General features: G+C 44.8%; 1 protein-coding gene across 1 annotated transcript in view; it reads right to left on the bottom strand.

Annotated features, from left to right (window-relative positions):
- LOC138766103 (cytochrome P450 2C4-like) overlaps positions 1-19301 on the bottom strand; it is a 53395-nt gene that overhangs the window by 21453 nt on the left and 12641 nt on the right. Inside the window, exons 5-8 of the mRNA XM_069943449.1 lie at positions 17751-17927; positions 15103-15244; positions 14744-14931; positions 6695-6836 (exon numbers count right to left, since the gene is read on the bottom strand). Of these exons, the coding sequence (XP_069799550.1) occupies positions 6695-6836; positions 14744-14931; positions 15103-15244; positions 17751-17927 (649 nt within the window). The remainder of the gene's footprint in view (positions 1-6694; positions 6837-14743; positions 14932-15102; positions 15245-17750; positions 17928-19301) is intronic.

Here is a 19301-nt window from a genome sequence, read left to right as displayed (position 1 = left end):
GACATTAGCTACGCCCCTGCCCGGGGCCTATGGTAAAGTTAATCGCCCCTGATTCATGGAGCCCTTTCCTGCAAGACAGATGTGCGGCTGATGGCTGCTGACGTTTAGCAGGTCAAAATGGCCCAAGTGTTTGCTCATTCGCTGTCTGATCACTAGTGATGAGCGAACATGTTTGTAAATGTTTGTTCATATGAACATGGCGCTAATTGTTCCTGTTCGCCGGTCACAAACAAATCTCTGAATACTCTGTGTGTGCACCACAGTTTGCCAATAACCTATCACACAAATTGACTTTCCTCATGAGGGAATTGCTCAAACTGCAGTTTACTCTGGCTGAGGTCCATGTTATGCAAAGATCTACTGAAAGTATTTGAAAAGAATGAGGCTTGTAGAGGGGTGTCTGTCTACCCTCTCAAACTGAAACGCATTACATATCTCTTTTATTAGTGGAGTGCATATTCAAACAATTACAAAAGTGTATTGCGTTTAGATTTAAGTGTTTGCTCTTTGCTTAGATTTACGTAATTGCAATTGTTTAGATTTAAGTTATGCTCTTTTGTTCATGATACTCACCTCACCTAACTCCTGCTGTATTAGACAGTTACACCCTTCCTTACCAGTTCTGGTGGCTTTGGATATCTGGGGCAAGTGGTACCCACTGATGAGTCCTGGCCTCTGTTTCTGTGCATTGTGACTCTTATCGCGATTAACCCCACTTTTCACCTCTGCCCTTTTTCCTGGTTATCTATTCTGCTTCATTCTTTAGGTTGTTCACCTGGTCCTTGTTGCTCTACCCTTGGCTTTAGACCTTGGCTCCATTCCTAGCTACAATCCTGTCTCACCCTATGCCCTTCTGGTGATGACTCCTGGTTCCATTTTCGCCCATTCTATTCAACGGGGGGGGGGGGGGGGGAATCATTTCAGGGGGTTGGGTAACCATAATAAAGAAGGTATAGTTACCTGTCCCAGTGCCTCTGCAGCACGGTGACACGCTCCTGGACCCACTGAAAGTCTGCATATCTCCCCTGCTGCTACATCACGACCCGGTTGACAGATGCCCTGATCAACACAGCTCTGCAGTCACTGATTGTCTTTGCGGCCTAAATCCCACTTTTGATGACGTTTTAGCCAGGTCGTGACGTACCCTGAAGCTGGGAGAAAGCGACAGCGGTGTTAGGGAGCTCAGTGATGCGGGCAGTGTAGGCACAATGTCTGATAAGCATACTTTCTTTAAAGGAGAAGTCAGGTGGGGGAGAGGGGAGCAAAAATTTATTACGGGCAGGGATGGGGGTGGGGGGCAATAATAAAGCTAATATGCTTGCCTCTTCCAAAGCCTGCACTGTGCCGCATCACAAAGCCCTGGCTATGTCGGATGTCATCTCCTCCCAGGTTCCAGGTACATCTTAAGCTGGGCTCAATGTCACAGGGTTTGAATTTAGCTCGCTCAGTGGGACATCTGTCAGCCGGGTCGTGACGTATCAGGAGGAGAGCTCAGAAGACAGCCAGTGAGGTCCAGGAGTGGGACGCAGCTCTGCGTAGGTGCCATGACAGGTAACTATAACTTCTTTTTTATGTAATGAATTTTCGCCCACCCTAATAGACTTCCCCTTTAATATAGTAAAATAGTAACATAGTTAATAAGGTTGAAAGAAGACAAGAGTCCAACAGGTTCAACCTAGGAAAACCCTACTGTGTTGATCCAGGGGAAGGCAAAAACCCCTATGAGGCAGATGACAATTGCCCCATCACAGGGAGAATATTCCTTCCCGACTCCAATGGCGATCATAATAATAATCATAATAATAATAATAATAATATGTCCCACTCCCACCCCCTTCCTGAAACAATTTTTCCCCCCGCACTGGACGTTAAGAATATAAAAATGGGACAGATTCCTTAGGCTCTGCTTTGTAATCTAATCAGTGCTGAACCAACTGTAATTTAGAGAATCCATACACTATCTCTATTAAATTTCATGTTTAAATTTTTTTCAGTAGCAACAAGTGAATGTAAAACTTAAAAAAAAAACAGCCTATGTCTCTCTCCTACAGAAAGTCACAGATTAAGGAGCTCAGTTATAAAAGATTTTTTTTTTTTTTTACAATGCTTGCAACATTTAGTCTTTATTTCTTTACATACATAAAGTTCTTGTTACAGATTGTCCAACCACTGCACATCCTGCCAAACAATAAGTAAAATAAAAGCTGATATAATCTCTTTCCTAAGATTGTCTTCTTCCTCATCCCTACTGTTATGTTTCTCTTTGCACAGCACAGCATGGATCAAAGCATGGGAAACAGCAGTCATAATAGGAGACAAACTTGCACTCTAATGGGGTATTTTGTTTAGCAGTCAAGTTTCTATATGTATAGAAAGCAGTAATATAACATGTGTAGAAAGCAGTAATATAAGAATGTGATGTAGAGCCAAGACCACCCAGAATGCAATGTGAAAGGAAGCCTAACTAATGTGCAAGAATAGTATACTGGTCCTATAGTTCTGCAGAGAACAGCCTTAAAGGGACTCTGTACCCACAATCTGCCCCTCCTAACCGCTTTTACTGTCGGAAAGCTGCTTTTAATCCAAGAATAGAGATGAGCGAACCTGGAGCATGCTGGAGTCCATCCGAACCCGAACTTTCTGCATTTAATTAGTGGTGGCTGCTGAAGTTGGATAAAGCCCTAAGGCTATGTGGAAAACATGGATATAGTCATTGGCTGTATCCATGTTTTCCAGACAACCTTAGAGCTTTATCCAAGTTCAGCAGCCCCAGCTAATCAAATACCGAATGTTTTGGTTCAAGAACTGTCCTGAGGTCCATTTGGCAGGTGATGCAGTTATTGTCCTAAAAAACAACTTTTAAACTTGCAGCCCTGTGTCAAACTGGTGTGGCCTAGAGTGTCTGTGCACTAGACCTGCACCACTTCCCTGTTCCACCTCACCACTCTCCTCATCATTGAGGACCCTGGGACAGATCTTGGATTAAAAGCAGGCATGAATTGGTGATTGGTTCTGAAGGACACTGGTTACCTGAATAACTGACAAAGCCAGGACCCACCAAAAGACCTCTCTTTAAATCTACTGATCTAAATTACAGATAAAATTGTTGAAACCCCAATGATCACACAATGATGATCTTTCTTAAAGGAGAAGTCTGAGCAAACCACTAGGAAAGGGGAGGATAACATAAATAACATGCTCTTACTTCTCCGGCTCCAAGGCTGGTGGCCATATATCACCGCTCTAGTCCCCGTGTCAGGTCTGCTGACACATCACGTCCTGAGTCTCCACTCAGACCTGGAAGCGGCCAGAGACTCAGGAACTGGATCAGCGGTATGCGGCCACCAGCGCTGGAGACGGGGAGGTGAGAGCATGTTATTTCTTTTATCCCCCCTCCCCGGCACTTGTGAAAAAAAGAGGTCTGCCTGAACTTCTCCTTTAAGGATATGCCATTAATATCTTTTTCGATAAAACCCCTTTAACCCCCATATCATGAGGCCATAAGGGGTGCATGGCTTGGGCTTGGCAGCTGAGTTTACTGTAATGACTTACACAATACTCTGCTATAACTCTTTATTGCAGTGTACTGCACTGTAATCATGATCCTAACATGTACTAACATGACCAGAATGATTATGTTACTGGAGGTGCAGTTTAGTGACAGAGGTGGCCTCTCCCTAATAGTATGACCACCATTGACTGGAGTCATCTAAAAGGTTAAATGGTCAGTATATTACATAACATAAATGGAGGTTCATATAAACCCGTTCCCCAACTTTCCTAATCACGAACAATGAATCGAATCTTAAGGGTTGGAGGAAGCTTTTCCAAACCACTTTCCGTAGGAGAGATGTCGAAATCCTTGGGGTCCCCAGTAGGCTTCAAAGTGAATTTTTGCAGGATAAGGGTGAAGAAAATAAAGAGTTGCAGGCGCACCAAACTTTCGGCGATGCATGCCCTTTTCCCTGCAATGATGAGAGTGTACAATACAGTAAATGATGATATAAACTACTATACTTAAAGGGAACCAATCGGGCTAATATGGTTCCCTGAACCGGAGCGCGCTGACAAGCTGAGCGCGGTGACTAGATACGGGCGGGGAGCCGCCCAGATGACTACTTCCCCGCGGCTGCCTGTCACGCGCCCGGGGGATTAAAGTGCTTTGCTGCAGCCAAGTGCCTCGGCTACTGCAGGAGCTGTATACAGCAGTTCAGGGAACCATATCAGCCCGATTGGGCTGATTGGTTCCCTTTAAACCTATGGGAGTATACGGGTGAATGACTCAGTAGTCAGGCCAGGGCCGTCTTACCCATTGGGCAGGGTAGGCGGCTGCCCGGGGGCCCTTGCGTCCTAGGGGGCCCCTGCCCTCTGTGACATACCTGTATTTTTTGCTTTATAAGACGCACTTATAAAACTAAGTGCGTCCTATAAAGCAAAGACGGCTTCCAAGCAGTGCTGAGCACCGCAAGGAAGCCGTCCCGCCCGCCCCTTGTATGGCCGCTCACTAAGCATATGCATAGTGAGCGGCCCTGAGCCACCCCCTCCGCCCGCCCCTTCTATCACTTCTCAGCTGAGCCGATCAGAAGCCCAGGAAAGTGCAATGAGCAGCACTTTCCTGGGCTTCTGATCGGCTCAGCTAAGTGGCGATAGAAGGGGCGGGCAGTCCAGGAACTCACCCGTTTGCCGGCCCCAGCAGCTGATGTCTCCCGGCAGCGCGCACTCCCGTCATCCTCCAGGAACAGGCAGCGGGGTACAGAGACGCTGCCTGTGTCCTGGATGTGTTGTGCAGCTGGACACTTCTGGCACAGGCAGTCTCTCTGTACCCCGCTGCCTGTGCCGGAGGTGCCTGTGCCGGAGCTGCTGGGGCCGCCGGACAGGTGAGTAACTGGTTTGTTGTTTTGGGGGACACTGGCTACTATGGGGGGCACTGGCTACTATGGGGGGCACTGGCTACTATGGGGGCACTGGCTACTATGGGGGGCACTGGCTACTATGGGGGGCACTATATGGGGGGATTGGCTACTATGGGGGGCACTATATGCAATGATGTGGGGGATTTGATGGGGGCGGTTTGGGGGGGGGCCCAATTCGCACCTCTGCCCAGGGGCCCATAATGTTGTTAAGACGGCCCTGAGTCGGGCACTAATATATTGTAGTTTTAGTATAGAAATAGCCAATGAATTTTAATAATAACACACAGGGCTATGAGGGGGTTAAAAAAAAACTCCAGTCATAGCCTTGAGTGTCCATAAACAAACTGAAGACTGGTATTGACACAGCCTATGCCATAGAACAGCCTATAGTTTGCTCATGGGCTGATAAGGAGGTCAATGATATTCTCTGGCAGCCTTGTATACTATATTCAGATTGCTGCTACATTACAGAATTGTACTACATTACAGAATTGTACATTGCATTCAGAGCTTTGGTTACATGCATTACTTATAGGTGCAATGATTAGAGCAGCATGGTGGCTCAGCATTTAGCATTGTTAAAGGGGTTGTTCACCAAACATTTTCCCTTCAAATCAACTGGTACTAGAAAGTTATACAGATTTGTAATTTACTTTACTTTCAGTACTTGTCAGCTGCTGTATGTCCTACAGGAAGTGGTGTATTATTTCCAGTCTGAAACAGTTTTCTATGCTGCCACCTCTGTCCATGTCAGGAACTGTCCAGAGCAGCAGCAAATCCCTATAGAAAACCTTTCCTGCTCTGGACAGTTCCTGACATGGACAGAGGTGGCAGGAGAGAGCACTGTGTCAGACTGGAAAGAATACATCACGCTCCTGCAGGACATACAGCAGCTGGTAAGTACTGGAAGACTTGAGATTTTTAATAGACGTAAATTACAAATGATAAATGACATCTACACTGCAAGAACATACTCACAAGTAAATTAAAGGGGTAGTGCAGCGCTCAGCAATTATTCACAGAATAACACACATTACAAAGTTATACAACTTTGTAATGTATGTTATGTCTGTGAATCGCCTCCTTCCCGTGTCCCCCCACCCCTGAACGTGTACCCGGAAGTGTGGTGCTCTATACATACATGATCCGTGTCGACCAACCCCGTCCGCCATCTTCTTCAAAGACGTCATCTTCGGGAGGCCGGCCGACCCGCTCCTGCCGGCCCCCCTCTGCCGTGTCATAACTGTGCTCAGCCGCGATTGGCTGAGCACAGTTATTCTCAGCCAATCGCGGCTGAGCAGCGGATGACGCTGCAGAGGGGGGCCGGCATGCGGGACGGCTGCAGCGAGTCGGCCGGCCTCCCGAAGATTGCATCGACAGAAGACGGGGGTCGACACGCGTCAGGTATGTATATCGCACCACACTTCCGGGTACACGTGCGGGGGTGGGGGGACACGGGAAGGGGGCGATTCACAGACATAACATACATTACAAAGTTGTGTAACTTTGTAATGTGTGTTATTCTGTGAATAATTGCTGAGCGCAGCACTACCCCTTTAATGTTCTATGAAAATTGAGAACCTCATTGGAAAAAGAGGCTGATGTTAAAAGTATAAAAAGTATTTAAAAAACAAAAAAGCATTGATCTATAAACTTATCTAGCTCAATATATACAGTATATACACTATATTTCTATAAATCTACATTATAGATAATCTAACTATACTAGATGAGGTGGTAGTACCCCTTTATATAGAAGGGTAGGTGAAAAATATTCCAACCTGCTGCAAATGGCATAAATCCATCATTTTTCTTAAACTTGTTGTTTTCATCCAAAAAGTGATTGATGTTAAACTCTTCCGGTTTTTCAAAGTGTGACGGATCTCGCATCACTGTGGTCAGCAAGGTGATGATATTCATGCCCTGAGGGGGAAATCAGAGTGAATATATTTTAGGCATCTGCATCTGTGTGTGTGCAGGGCTGTTTCTAGCGGGGCCAAAGCAGGGGGCATTATTACTATATGGAGGCAAAGCAGGGGGCATTATTACTATATGGAGGCAAAGCAAGGGGCATTATTACTATATGGAGGCAAAGCAGGGGGCATTATTACTATATGGAGGCAAAGCTGGGGGCATTTTAACTATAAAGGGGCAAAGTAGGAGGCATTATTACTATATGGGGGTACAGAAGGGGTCATTATTACTATATGGGGGAAAATCAGGGGGCATTATTACTATATGTAGGTACAGCAGGGGGCATTTTCACTATATGGGGGCGAAGCAGGTGAAATTATTACCAGATGGGGGCACAGCAGGGGGCATTATTACTGTATGGGGCGAAGCAGGAGGCATTATTACTATATGGGGGTAAAGCAGGTGGCATTATTACTATATGGGGGTACAGCAGGGGATCCTACATACAGGGGGCAACCCACATAACTACTGACTTTACTTCACAAGACACAAAGAAGTGGAAGTTGTTGTAAAAGTGCGGAGCCTGAGATGTTTGTCTGGCAGGTTCAGAAGAGATAAATTGTTGCTGCAAGAAATCATTATGGTGGTCCGCGGCAGAAGTGGGGGGGGGAGTGACACCTCAGATCAAAGAAGACGTCACCTGTAAGTCACTGCAAAAAGTTTTAATAACACTGCTTTATGCCATAATACACACACTGCTTCTCCATAGTAACGTGGGGGGGGGGGGGCTCTTTTAGCAAGATTCGCGCTGTAGTCAAAATAACCTAGAAATGGCCCTGTGAGTGTGTGAGTGTGTGTGTGTGTGAGTGTGTGGTCTATTCACAGAATATAAGCTGCTTCAAAGCTAAAATCTTTTGCGGACAGGCTTCACTTATGGAAGAGCATGGCACATTTTAGAATACATTTGCTTATTTGAGGGAATCTGTCAGATGCATTTCACATGCTAAGGCCATGTTCACACAACGTACGACACTGGCTGTTCTGTGAGCCGGCCGTGTCACATGTCATGACATACTGTATAACATAGAAAACATAAATTAAAAAAAACAAAACAAAACAAAGTAAATTGCAAAGATATAGTATATCCCCTCCCCTGCTGATTTAACATTATTTAAATATAATGACAGTGTCCATTTATTAGCTGCAAACAGGGGTGGATTAAGGGCCGTTTCTAGCACGGGGAGCTGACAGCTAGGGGGCGCCCTCTCCCACCTCACTCAGCAGCAGTGGCAGACATATTGTCTGTACAAGAGGGGTTCAGTCTCCAGTGCGCCCCCACACACAGCACCCGGCTCCTGGGTGGCCCTTTTGTGTCCTGGGAGCTGGCTGGATAATCCTGTATCCAGTATCCTGTGAAGAGGAGAGTGGAGCAGAGCAAGGACATTCCCTGGTGGCTCTGCACATGACACTGCACACAGCCAGCAGCCTGGAAGAGAGAGTCTCCTCCCCTGACCTGGCCACAGCATGACAGCCCCTGTGTCAGTTCTGCTCTCTCATTCCTTTATATACATACAGCTGATCTGGGCAAGGGGAATCACTAGGAAGACAGCAGAGGGAGGGGGACGGGGAGTGGGAAGCTTCTTTAGTTTCTCCTTATTATCACTTGTATTTTATTGCTGAATGTTTAAAGGGGTAAAAAATTATTCCCTTACGTCCCATTGGCATCACAACATATGGGGTAAATTCGCCCCTGCGAGCCCCTGGGACGAAGGAATATTTAATGAAAAAATAACAATTAAATTTTAATCCCCTCCTCCATGAGCACTGCGGCGTCGGCGTCATGTCACTTCCGGGGGCCGGCAGCGGCGCGCGCTCTCTGCATGCCGGATTAGCTGTGTGTCCAAGGCAGAGGGTAAGCTGTTGCTACCTCTAGGTCTGGCTGTCTTCCTCTGGAAGGATTTTCTGTGGCTCATTTGGATCTAATAGAAAACATCTGAGTGCAAAGTGCTGTGATCTCTCTTCTATATACTTAAAAGTAAGTGTTGCTGCCACCTAGTGTCTCTTTCCGATATCACTCTAGCCAGGCTAGTGGTTTATATGTATTGTAATACATTGATTATTTGCAGATGTCTGAAATGGAGACCAGTCCTGCTGCTGGCAAAAGACCTTCTAAGGAAGCACTTCATGTACCGAGTGTGAGACTCCACTACCTGACGGCTATGGATACCGTAGGAGGATGATTTTTTCCAGATAAGATTCATCCTTTCTTTCATAAAAATATTTATGAATGCCTAAAAATATTTATAATGCCTAAGTACGCTGTCCTTCATGTAGACCTAAACCTATGAGGAGCCTGATGTTCAGGATGTAGTTGTATGGGTCAAGGACTATGTGCAAAAGACTTTAGCGGCTAATGAGAATCGCCGCCCGTGTCCTAAGTTAAAGACCAAATGGAGTATTTCTCTCTCTACTCCCAGCCTCTGAGTATATTATTTTATGGCTGTAAGATTATGGTCATTTTCAGTTTTACTGTGATTGATGAAGTTAACTCATCATCTTCTTCTGAAACCTCTTCTACTTCTGAAGATGAGAAAGAATTATTCAGGGGGTATTTCACAGCTGATAGAATTCACAAGCTCTGCTAAGCTGTGCAAACTGAAATACACCCTGAGGAAATAGAAGAGGATAGGATTGGTCCTCCTCAAAAAAACTGTCAAAATGTACTGTGCTGCCTGCGGAGGACGGATCCAATCTTAAGGATCCGATGGATAGAAGGGTGGAGGTAGCCCTCAAGAGATCATATACGGCAGCGGCAGCCCAAGGGGCAGTCTCCATTTCTTCTTTTGAGGTTTCTAGAAGCCTAAGAAGATGGCTGACCAAGGTCCAGGAAAATTGGAAGGTAGAGCTAGCAGGGACAAGGTCCTTCGCTCCTTAAAAAAGGTCATTATGGCCATTGACTTCCTCTGCGATGATGCATCTCAGGGAACCAGGTTAGCGTAAAAAAACTAGTACGCTCTCAACCGCTGCCGAAGGGCGCTATGGTTAAAACCCTGGGTTGGAGATGCTAACTCCAAAATTCAGCTCTGTAATATGGAGTTCCAGCAAGGTAGGCTGTTTGGCTCTGAGCTGGATAAATTAATGGAGGAATTGTCTGACAAGGAGGGGAAGTCCCTACCATTGTCCTATAAGAGCGGTGATTCCTTTCGCAGAGCAAAATCTCCTCAGCGAGGCAAAGGGAGATACCAGTACAGAGGTCGAGGAAGAAACTATTCCAGAAGAGGTTCCGGGAAGCAGCAGAATAAGGACACCAACAAGAAACCAGACTTCTGACGCAGAAGCTGTCCAGTGGGAACACGTCTGAGTTTGTTTCTCCCTGCCTGGGAAGAATTAAGAAAAGATCACTGGGTGTTAAATATTATTCAAAATGGTTATGTCCTTCATTTATCATCTCTTCCTCCTCCAAGATTTCTTCTGTCAAGAAATCTTAAGCCAGAAAGACACTTAGTCCTAGAGACAGAAATTCTTCGCCTCCTTTCCATTGAGGCTCTAGAGGATGTTCCTCTATCTGAGATCGGTCAGGGAGTTTACTCCCCAGTGTTACTAGTGCTGAAGCCATCCGGAAATTGGAGGCTTATTATAGATTTGCGATATCTCAACAGATGCATCGTAAAGAAGACTTTCCACATGGAGAACATAAGATCGGTAAAATCTATCCTCCAGGAGGGAGATTTTATGGTCACCATAGATCTACCGGATGCATATCTTCATGTACCGATTCTGAAGGCTCACAGGAGAGCCTTCGCCATCCAAATCCAGGGGAAGGTAAGACACTTACAATTCAAAGTCCTTCCACCCGGAATACCTCCGCACCCTTTGTTTTCACAAAGGTAGTGTCACCATGATGGTTCGCTTCCGTTTACAGGGGATAAAGTTATCCCTTACCTGGATGATTGGTTGATTATGACTCAGACTCAGGATCTTCTGAGAGTTCAGTTGTGTCCAGGACATACTTCAACAATTAGGTTGGCTTATCAACATAGAGAAATCAGACTTAATTCCTAATTCCTCCTCGTCAGGTATCCATAAGAACATAAATGCGCTTTCTAGGGCTCCTTGCCTCAGCTGCGGACGCGGTGCCATGGGCGTTATGGCACATGAGATTTCTTCAGAGAGAAGCACTAACAGTATGGAACCGAAGACTGAAGGACTTGGATGCGATGCATGTTCTATCGACTCAAACAAGACATTCTCTAATGTGGTGGAGACAAGTCAAACATGGAGTTTATTTTCAGAACCACACTGGATAACCATCACGACAGATGCTTCAGGAACAGGTTGGGGAGCTCATCTGACAGTCATCACGACTGCAGGATCTTGGAGTCAACAGGAATCCGCTCTGCCCTCCAACGTGAGGGAGCTTAGAGCGATTTACCCAGCTCTTCTTCATTTTTCTCCTCCTATTTTACAGAGAGCAGTCAGAATCCGGATGAACGACAGGACCTGTGTGGCGTACCTAAACAGGGAGGTACCAGATCCCCTTCTCTCCTCAGGGAAGTAGAGAAGATTTTTCTGTTGGGCAGAAACCAGAATAACCAGACTCTCTGCGATTCATATCAGGGGTGTCGACAATATATTGGCGGATTGACTGAGTCGAGGCCTGACATTACCGGGGGAATGGTCTCTCTCAAGGAGAGTGTTCATTCAGTTAACCCAGAGGTGGGGGCTTCCTCAGAGAGACCTCATGGCATCAGCAAGCAATGCCAAACTGAGGAATTTCTGTTCCCTTTACAGGGCAGACAATCCCACGGTAGTGGACTCAATGACAATACCACGGACATACCAGCTGGCGTATATCTTTCCTCCCATAGCCATGATTCCCAGAGTTTGATGAAGATCAGTTGTCAGTGATAATAATAACTTCCTTCTGGCCGAAGAGGGCATGGTTCACCCTGCCCATGAATATGAGCAGAGGGGAATTTTGGAGATTACCTCTGCATCCGGATCTAATATTCCAGGGTCAACATCTGTGCAGGAATCTTTCCAGCCTCAGCTTGACAGCTCGGAGACTGAGAGGACCGTATTGGACTCTAGTTTTTCTGAGAAGGTATAGTATACCCTTTCTCACACTCGTAGTTGCACTACAAATAAATCTTATGCACGGATTTGGAAGATTTTCAAGATTGGTGTGTAAGCAGGAGTATTGATGGACTTAAACCTTCTACTCCACAGTCATTGGAGTTTTTACAGGAAGGCTTCTATAAAGGATTAAAACCTAGTTCCATCAAGGTGCAGATAGCAGCCCTCTCTGCACACCTAAACTCATCTTTTTTTCAGATCTTGGAGGTAAAGAATTTTGTTAAGGCTAGACTAGGCCTAACCTGGTAAAGCAGGTAGACCCATGGGACTTATCCTTTGTGTTGAGACGCCTGTGTCTTCCTCCCTTTAAGCCTTGGGAGGAAGTAGACTTCAAGTTAACATTGAAAGTTTCTCTTTTACTAGCCATTACCTCTGCTAAGAGAGTTGGAGAACTTCAAGCCCTTGGCTCTGCACCTCCATACGTGATTTTTTTTCCCAAGACAAAGTTATCCTTAGGTTCCTTCCAGGATTCCTGCCTAAGGTGGCTTCATTTGCCAACATCAACCAGCCAATAGTATTGCCTGTATTTTCTCCTACTGGATCATCTAAAGAAGACTTGGATCTTTCTTTATTGGACGTATCCAGAGCTATCAAGATCTATCTACATAGAGTAGGTGATTTTCGTAAAGACGAGAATTTCTTTATCCCTTTCGCAGGAAAGAACAAGGGGAGAAAGGCTTCAAAACCTTTAATATCCAGATGGATCTGTGACTCCATTGCCTTATGTTACTCCTCTGCTGATCTGGATCCACCAGAATTTACCAGGGCTAACTCTACTAGAGCTGTGGCCTCCACTTGGGCAGAGCGTGCCGCTGTGCCACTTGAGGACATATGCCAGGCAGCTACCTGGTCGTCTTTGACAACCTTTGTGAGATATTTCAGGCTGGATACTTCTTTCTTGTCAAGAACAACCTTTGCAAGATCTGTTCTTAATGCGGACGTAATAAATAACCCGCCCATTGGGGATAATGCTTGCTAATTCCCCATATGTTGTGATGCCAATGGGACGTAAGGGAAGCTAAAATTATTATGTTAATTTGTTTTCCCTAAGACCCATTGGCATCACAAGACTCCCTCCCTGTGTTTTATGTTTCTTTATAATTAGACTGAGGTCTAGGGGGAGGTGGAGCCTATTTATACCTCATGGAGGAGGGGATTAAAATTTAATTGTTATTTTTTCATTAAATATTCCTTCGTCCCAGGGGCTCGCAGGGGCGAATTTACCCCATATGTTGTGATGCCAATGGGTCTTAGGGAAAACAAATTAACATAATAATTTTAGCTTCACAGACTAACACACATTACAAAGTTATACAACTTTGTAATGTATGTTATGTCTGTGAATGGCCCCGTACCCCGTGTCCCACCACCCCCACCCGTGTACCCGGAAGTGTGGTGCGCTATACATACCTGTCACGTGCCGACACCAGTCTTCCATCTTCATTCAGCGACGTCTTCTTCGGGCGGACGGCAAACAGCTCCGACTGTTCCGAATGCCAGCCGCCCGCTGCAGCGTCATCCGATGCTCAGCCGCGATTGGCTGAGCATAACTGTGCTGAGCACAGTTGTGACGCGGCGGAGGGGGGACGGGCGGCAGCGACTCGGCCGTCCGTCCGAAGATGACGTTTGGCACAAGATGGCGGACGGCCCTCGACACGGATCAGGTAATGTATAATGCACCACACTTCCGGGTACACGGGTGGGGGTGGGGGGACACGGGGAACGGGGCGATTCACAGACATAACATACATTACAAAGTTGTATAACTTTGTAATGTGTGTTATTCTGTGAATAATTTCTGAGCGCCGCACTACCCCTTTAACACTTACACTAGCTTCCCATGGGAATGTGCATGGTGTGAATTATAGGAGTGTGCATAGTGTGGGTGATGGGAGTGTGCATGGTGACATGGTGTGGATGATGGGAGTGTGCATGGTGTGGATGATGGGAGTGTGCATGGTGTGGATGATGGGAGTGTGAATGGTGACATGGTGTGAATGATAGGAATGTGCATGGTGTGGATGATGGGAGTGTGCATGGTCTGGATGATGGGAGTGAGCATTGTGTGGATGATGGGAGTGTGCATGGTGTCATGGTGTGAATGATAGGAGTGTGCATGGTGTGGATGATGGGAGTGAGCATTGTGTGCATGATAGTTCCACACAATGCTCACTCTCATCATCCACACCATGCACACTCTCATCATCCACACCATGCACACTCCCATCATCCACACCATGCACACTCCCATCATCCACACCATGCACACTCCCATCATACACACCATGCACACTCCCATCATCAGCACCATGCACACTCCCATCATCCACACCATGCACACTCCCATCATCCACACCATGCACACTCCCATCATCCACACCATGCACACTCCCATCATCAGCACCATGCACACTTTCATCATCCACACCATGCACACTCCCATCATCCACACCATGCACACTCCCATCATCAGCACTTTTTCAGATTCGCCCTGTAGCCAAAATGGTCTAGAAACTGCCCTGGGCCTAATTTTAGCATAGCCCTTGGGCTGTTTACCAAGCTTGGGACCACCCCACTGTACCTATAGCAGCCCTAGTGTGGTGCTCATAGATACGGGATAGATTTTTTTGCAAGTCATATCAAAACTGTAGCCAGGAAACAATACACCACTGAAAGTATAAGCCTGTTTGGGTGGTCATGGGCCCCCCAGGAGCTCAAGGTCCCCAGGCTACCACCCCAAACGGACCTATTATAATCCGCTACTGGCTGGAGAAGATTACCTTGGGGAGGTGATAACCATGAAAGGTCACATTTCTTGTGGTGGATCGAGTAAATCCCAATGGAAAGACATCACTATATCTTTGTATCTCATGTAATAAAGCATTTGTGTAGGGCATAAGGCTCCTGTCATCTGCCCTGGGTTCTCTTTCTCGTCCAATCACTTGGTCAATCTCCTTGTGAACTTTATCTGCAGATGAATAAACAAAACCAGATTGTCTGGAAAAATATATGGTGGTGGTGGGGTTACACACTATAGGGGCTGATGACTAGTTTCCTGTAAATAAATACATGGAGGAGTCACACATCAGGATGTACTGTATGAAACACTTCATACATTGTAAATGGCACAAGCATTTACCTTGTATCTCTGGATACTTTACAAGAATCAAGAAACCAAAATTTACTGTAACTGAAGAACTCTCCGAGCCTCCAAGGAACATGTCAAATACGGTGGCTATAAGACATGGTACGTTAAAAACCGTCTTGCTGTTCTTCTCTTCCTTTGAAGAAAAATTAAGTAAAATTGAAGTATGGTTTGACTATAGAATATATTTGGGGGGTTGAAATGTTCGTGAAGGTAAGGCTAACCTAAAAGAGCACATGTAATAATGTAACTTTTCAACAGGTGATATGACAATGTAAGTACTGGTATCTTAGTCAAGCCTGAAGCCCCTCTGTCAACTATGAAGACAACTGTACAGTATATGGCTGGGTTCACACTACGTATATTTCAGTCAGTATTGTGGTCCTCATATTCCAACCAAAACCAGGAGTGGATTGAAAACACAGAAAGGATCTGATCACACAATGGTGAAATTGAGTGGATGGCCGCCATTTAATGGCAAATATTTGCTGTTATTTTAAAACAACAGCTGTTATATTGAAATAATGGCCGTTATTTACTGTTATATGACGGCCATCCACTCAATTTCACCATTGTTTGGACAGAGCCTTTCTGTGTTTTTAATCCACTCCTGGTTTTGGTTGCAATATGAGGACCACAATACTGACTGAAATATACGTAGTGTGAACATAGCCTATAAATGGCACATAATAGGTTGAGGCTCTGTAAAAACTGTCAAGTGTTAACCTTCTCCTCCCCATTTGTCAGGAAACTATAAGTAGCTACCACCTATGACGCCTGCCCATGCTGTCCAACAACTGTTATGGACAACAGTAATGGCCAGGACTAGGATCTCCAGCTCCAGGCCCCACTCTCTTGCTGCACTGAGGTGGAATGGATTTAGACATAAGTCTGCAGTTGCCCACTAATTTAGCCTGAGACAGCTGGAGTGTGGAGCTAGATACCACTTGACTCAACCAAGTGTATGGCTGGAAACAAACGTGGCAGTGTGTGTTTCCAGCCTTTATGTGTTTGGAAAGAAAGAAGGGAAAAACTGATGCCAGACACTTTTGGCACAAGCTTATCTCTCCATGAACAAAAGGTTTATCTATCTATCTATCTATCTATCTATCTATCTATCTATCTATCTATCTATCTATCTATCAATCAATCAATCTATCTCTGTTTTGGAGATAGCACATCTAAAAAACAACAGATGGGGGTTCAAGCTGAGAATTTGCACCCATGAATCTTTAGCAGTGCTCCAGGTCCCCTTTCAATGCGATCACTAAACCATTTAAAGGGAATTTGACTGCACCCAGGCCCTACCCAAGGTGCTGTAGTGGGTAGTCCCCTTGTGAGCATGTTACCTTTTTAAAATTTGTCCATGTGCAATCTTGGATCTCCTACTGTAATGAAGAGTCCAAGAGGAGTTGTTCACTGCTTCCTCATCCCTCTTCTTCATGAATAATCTCTGCTGCCCGACCTCCTTCTCCCTCAGCTGTCAGTTTGTATGTCTGTTTGCAGATCAGGCCTCTATAAGTAGTTTATGTCTGAATGAAACACTAAGAAATAGATAAATCGAGAGTAAATCATCTGTGTAGAGACTAACAACAGATTTTTTTTCCTTGGTTCTATTCCTCTGATAGAAATTAAATATAGTTACATAGTTTTTCTTTTTTTTTCTCACTATTGTATTATTTTTAAAAGTGCTAAGAATTCTCATTCACATCCAAATTAATTTTAAAATTCAGTTTTTATACAATAATGAGAAAAAATAAATAAATAGCTGTATAAAAAAACTGTTGTTGGTCTCTACACTGGTGATTTACCCCTAGACCACAGCTCCAATGCATTACAGCTAGGAGATTCAATTATATCTGAGTGTTTCTTTCAGACATAAAGTGCCTACAGAGGACTGGAGGACTGATCTGCAATTAGAAACACTGGCTGACTGCTGAGTAGGAGGCCAGGAAGCAGAGATTATCCATGAAGAAAAGGGAGGAGGAAGGAGTGGTGAGGCGTGCCAGAGTGCAGCACAAAAACTGAGCTACAATTCCTCTTTGACTCTTCATTACAGTAGGATATCCGAGATAATCCACTCCCCTGACAAATTACCAAAAGGTACCTTTTTACTTGGGAACTGTCAACTACAGCACACTGTCAGCTCCTCCCTTTAATGGCTCTTACAATAGGATATATCATTGTGGTTCACAGAACTATGTTTGGTCAGATATGTCTCACTATGTATCCTCTGGCCAACCTTTTAGGCTGCGTTCACACTACGTATATTTCAGTCAGTATTGTGGTCCTCATATTGCAACCAACACCAGGATTGGATTAAAAACACAGAAAGGATCTGTTCACACAATGGTGAAATTGAGTGGTTGGCCGCCATATAACAGTAAATAACGGCCATTATTTCAATATAACAGCCGTTGTTCTAAAATAACAGCAAATATTTGCCATTAAATGGCGGCCATCCACTTAATTTCAACATTGTGTGAACAGAGCCTTTCTGTGTTTTCAATCCACTCCTGGTTTTGGTTGCAATATGAGGACCAAAATACTGACTGAAATATACGTAGTGTGAATCCAGCCTTATAGTTGTTTCTTCTTCCCAACCCGTTCAAAAATTAAATTGAGTCAGACTATTCACTGACTTGTTTCACACGGAGGAGAAAATAATCAGTATAATCTCGAGGGCAGGCCGGATCCAGTGTCTTCTGGTGGCTTTCAACTGATTCTTTCACAACATCTTCAAGTGGTTTGAGAAGAGTAAATATTTTTCTGTGTGGTCCAGGTAAATATCGCATGATCCCAGGAAAGGCATCATACAGCTAAAAGGGGAAAAATAGTGGTTCATTCACATGAACTTGACATGAGTAGGAAAGAGTATGTAAGGCATAGATAGTTCTGAATAGACTAATAACTGTATTATGCTGGTTTCATACATGGCATTTTTTTTTTAGAAACTGCCAATGGAGTTTTTGTGCCAAAGCCAAAAGTGAATTCAAATAGGATGGAAAATATAAAGGGAAGACTTGTACTTCTCTTTCCTGTTGGATCCACTTCTGATTTTGGAACATGAACTTTCATGGCGTACAAAGTATGACAGAGTCCCAGGGATGTAAAAATAGAACAGCTTTACTGTCAAACTCTTCAATAGTACAATACACTTTTGTAGAATAGATACATCTTGGACACAGACTTTAGTGCTTGAACTTGTTGTGCTTTAAGGAGGTGCTTGAGAAGTAGAATAGAAGAGAGGTAGTTGTAGTGGTGCTTGAAGAGTAGAGTAGAGGAGTTTGTCGAAGAAGCCCCAAACCGATATAGCTGTGTATTCTGACGAAACTTGAAGAGATATACTTTATAGTGAGAATTTTACTTGTAGTTGTGTTTAGACTGTGTCTGACCACCTTGTGCCCTACAGTGTCGAGCTACCCATCCTGTTAGGGTACTACAAGCCCCAGTCGAAACTAAGTATACGGGGGTGTCCCACTTACCTGCACTGCGAAATAGGACACATAGACCTTTTTTATAGTAGCTTTGTCCTACCAGGCTAGTTACTCTAGACTCCTCTCTCTTAAAAGTCCTAAGCATTGCATACTAAACGTAGTGGTAGTAGAGAAAGAACTGGTTGCCTCTATCTGCATCTATACACGTGAGTGTCTAGAATAGACTGCATTTGGAATTGGCCACTGGAATTAGCCAGGCCCTGGATTAACTACTGCAGGAACAACAGTTTTTGCATCTCCCCTCTCTGAGAATCTGGTTAGAATTCCCTATGCACTTCCTCCACCAGTGTCTCCTCCTACAAAGGCCTAAAGTGAACTTTCTTGTGAGTGGTGGAGATGACTGTGTGCATAAGAAATGTGAAAAGAGATAAGTCAGAAGTAGAGAGCACATCCTATTGGTCAACAACAACAACACATGGTACACATAAAACATTAACCCATGATCTTCCTCAGCTTTGCAATACATAGACATATAGATTACTGACACCTAGTGGCGAAACTGTAAAATACCTCATTACCACTTAATCTGGTGTGAAAATTTAGCAACAGGTGCATAAGGCACTCAATAGTGGGCCACCACACAGACATTGCTAGCGATGCTAGGTGCTTTAATCAGCCATCGGCCGCACATCTCCTTTTTTATGGAGAAATGTGTGGCAATGTATTCCACAGTTCTCAATTAAATTATTGGGCTTT

Source organism: Dendropsophus ebraccatus, chromosome 10 (genome assembly GCF_027789765.1).
Source record: "Dendropsophus ebraccatus isolate aDenEbr1 chromosome 10, aDenEbr1.pat, whole genome shotgun sequence".
Classification (NCBI taxonomy): Eukaryota; Metazoa; Chordata; class Amphibia; order Anura; family Hylidae; genus Dendropsophus; species Dendropsophus ebraccatus.
This window is presented reverse-complemented; position numbering and strand designations above follow the sequence as displayed.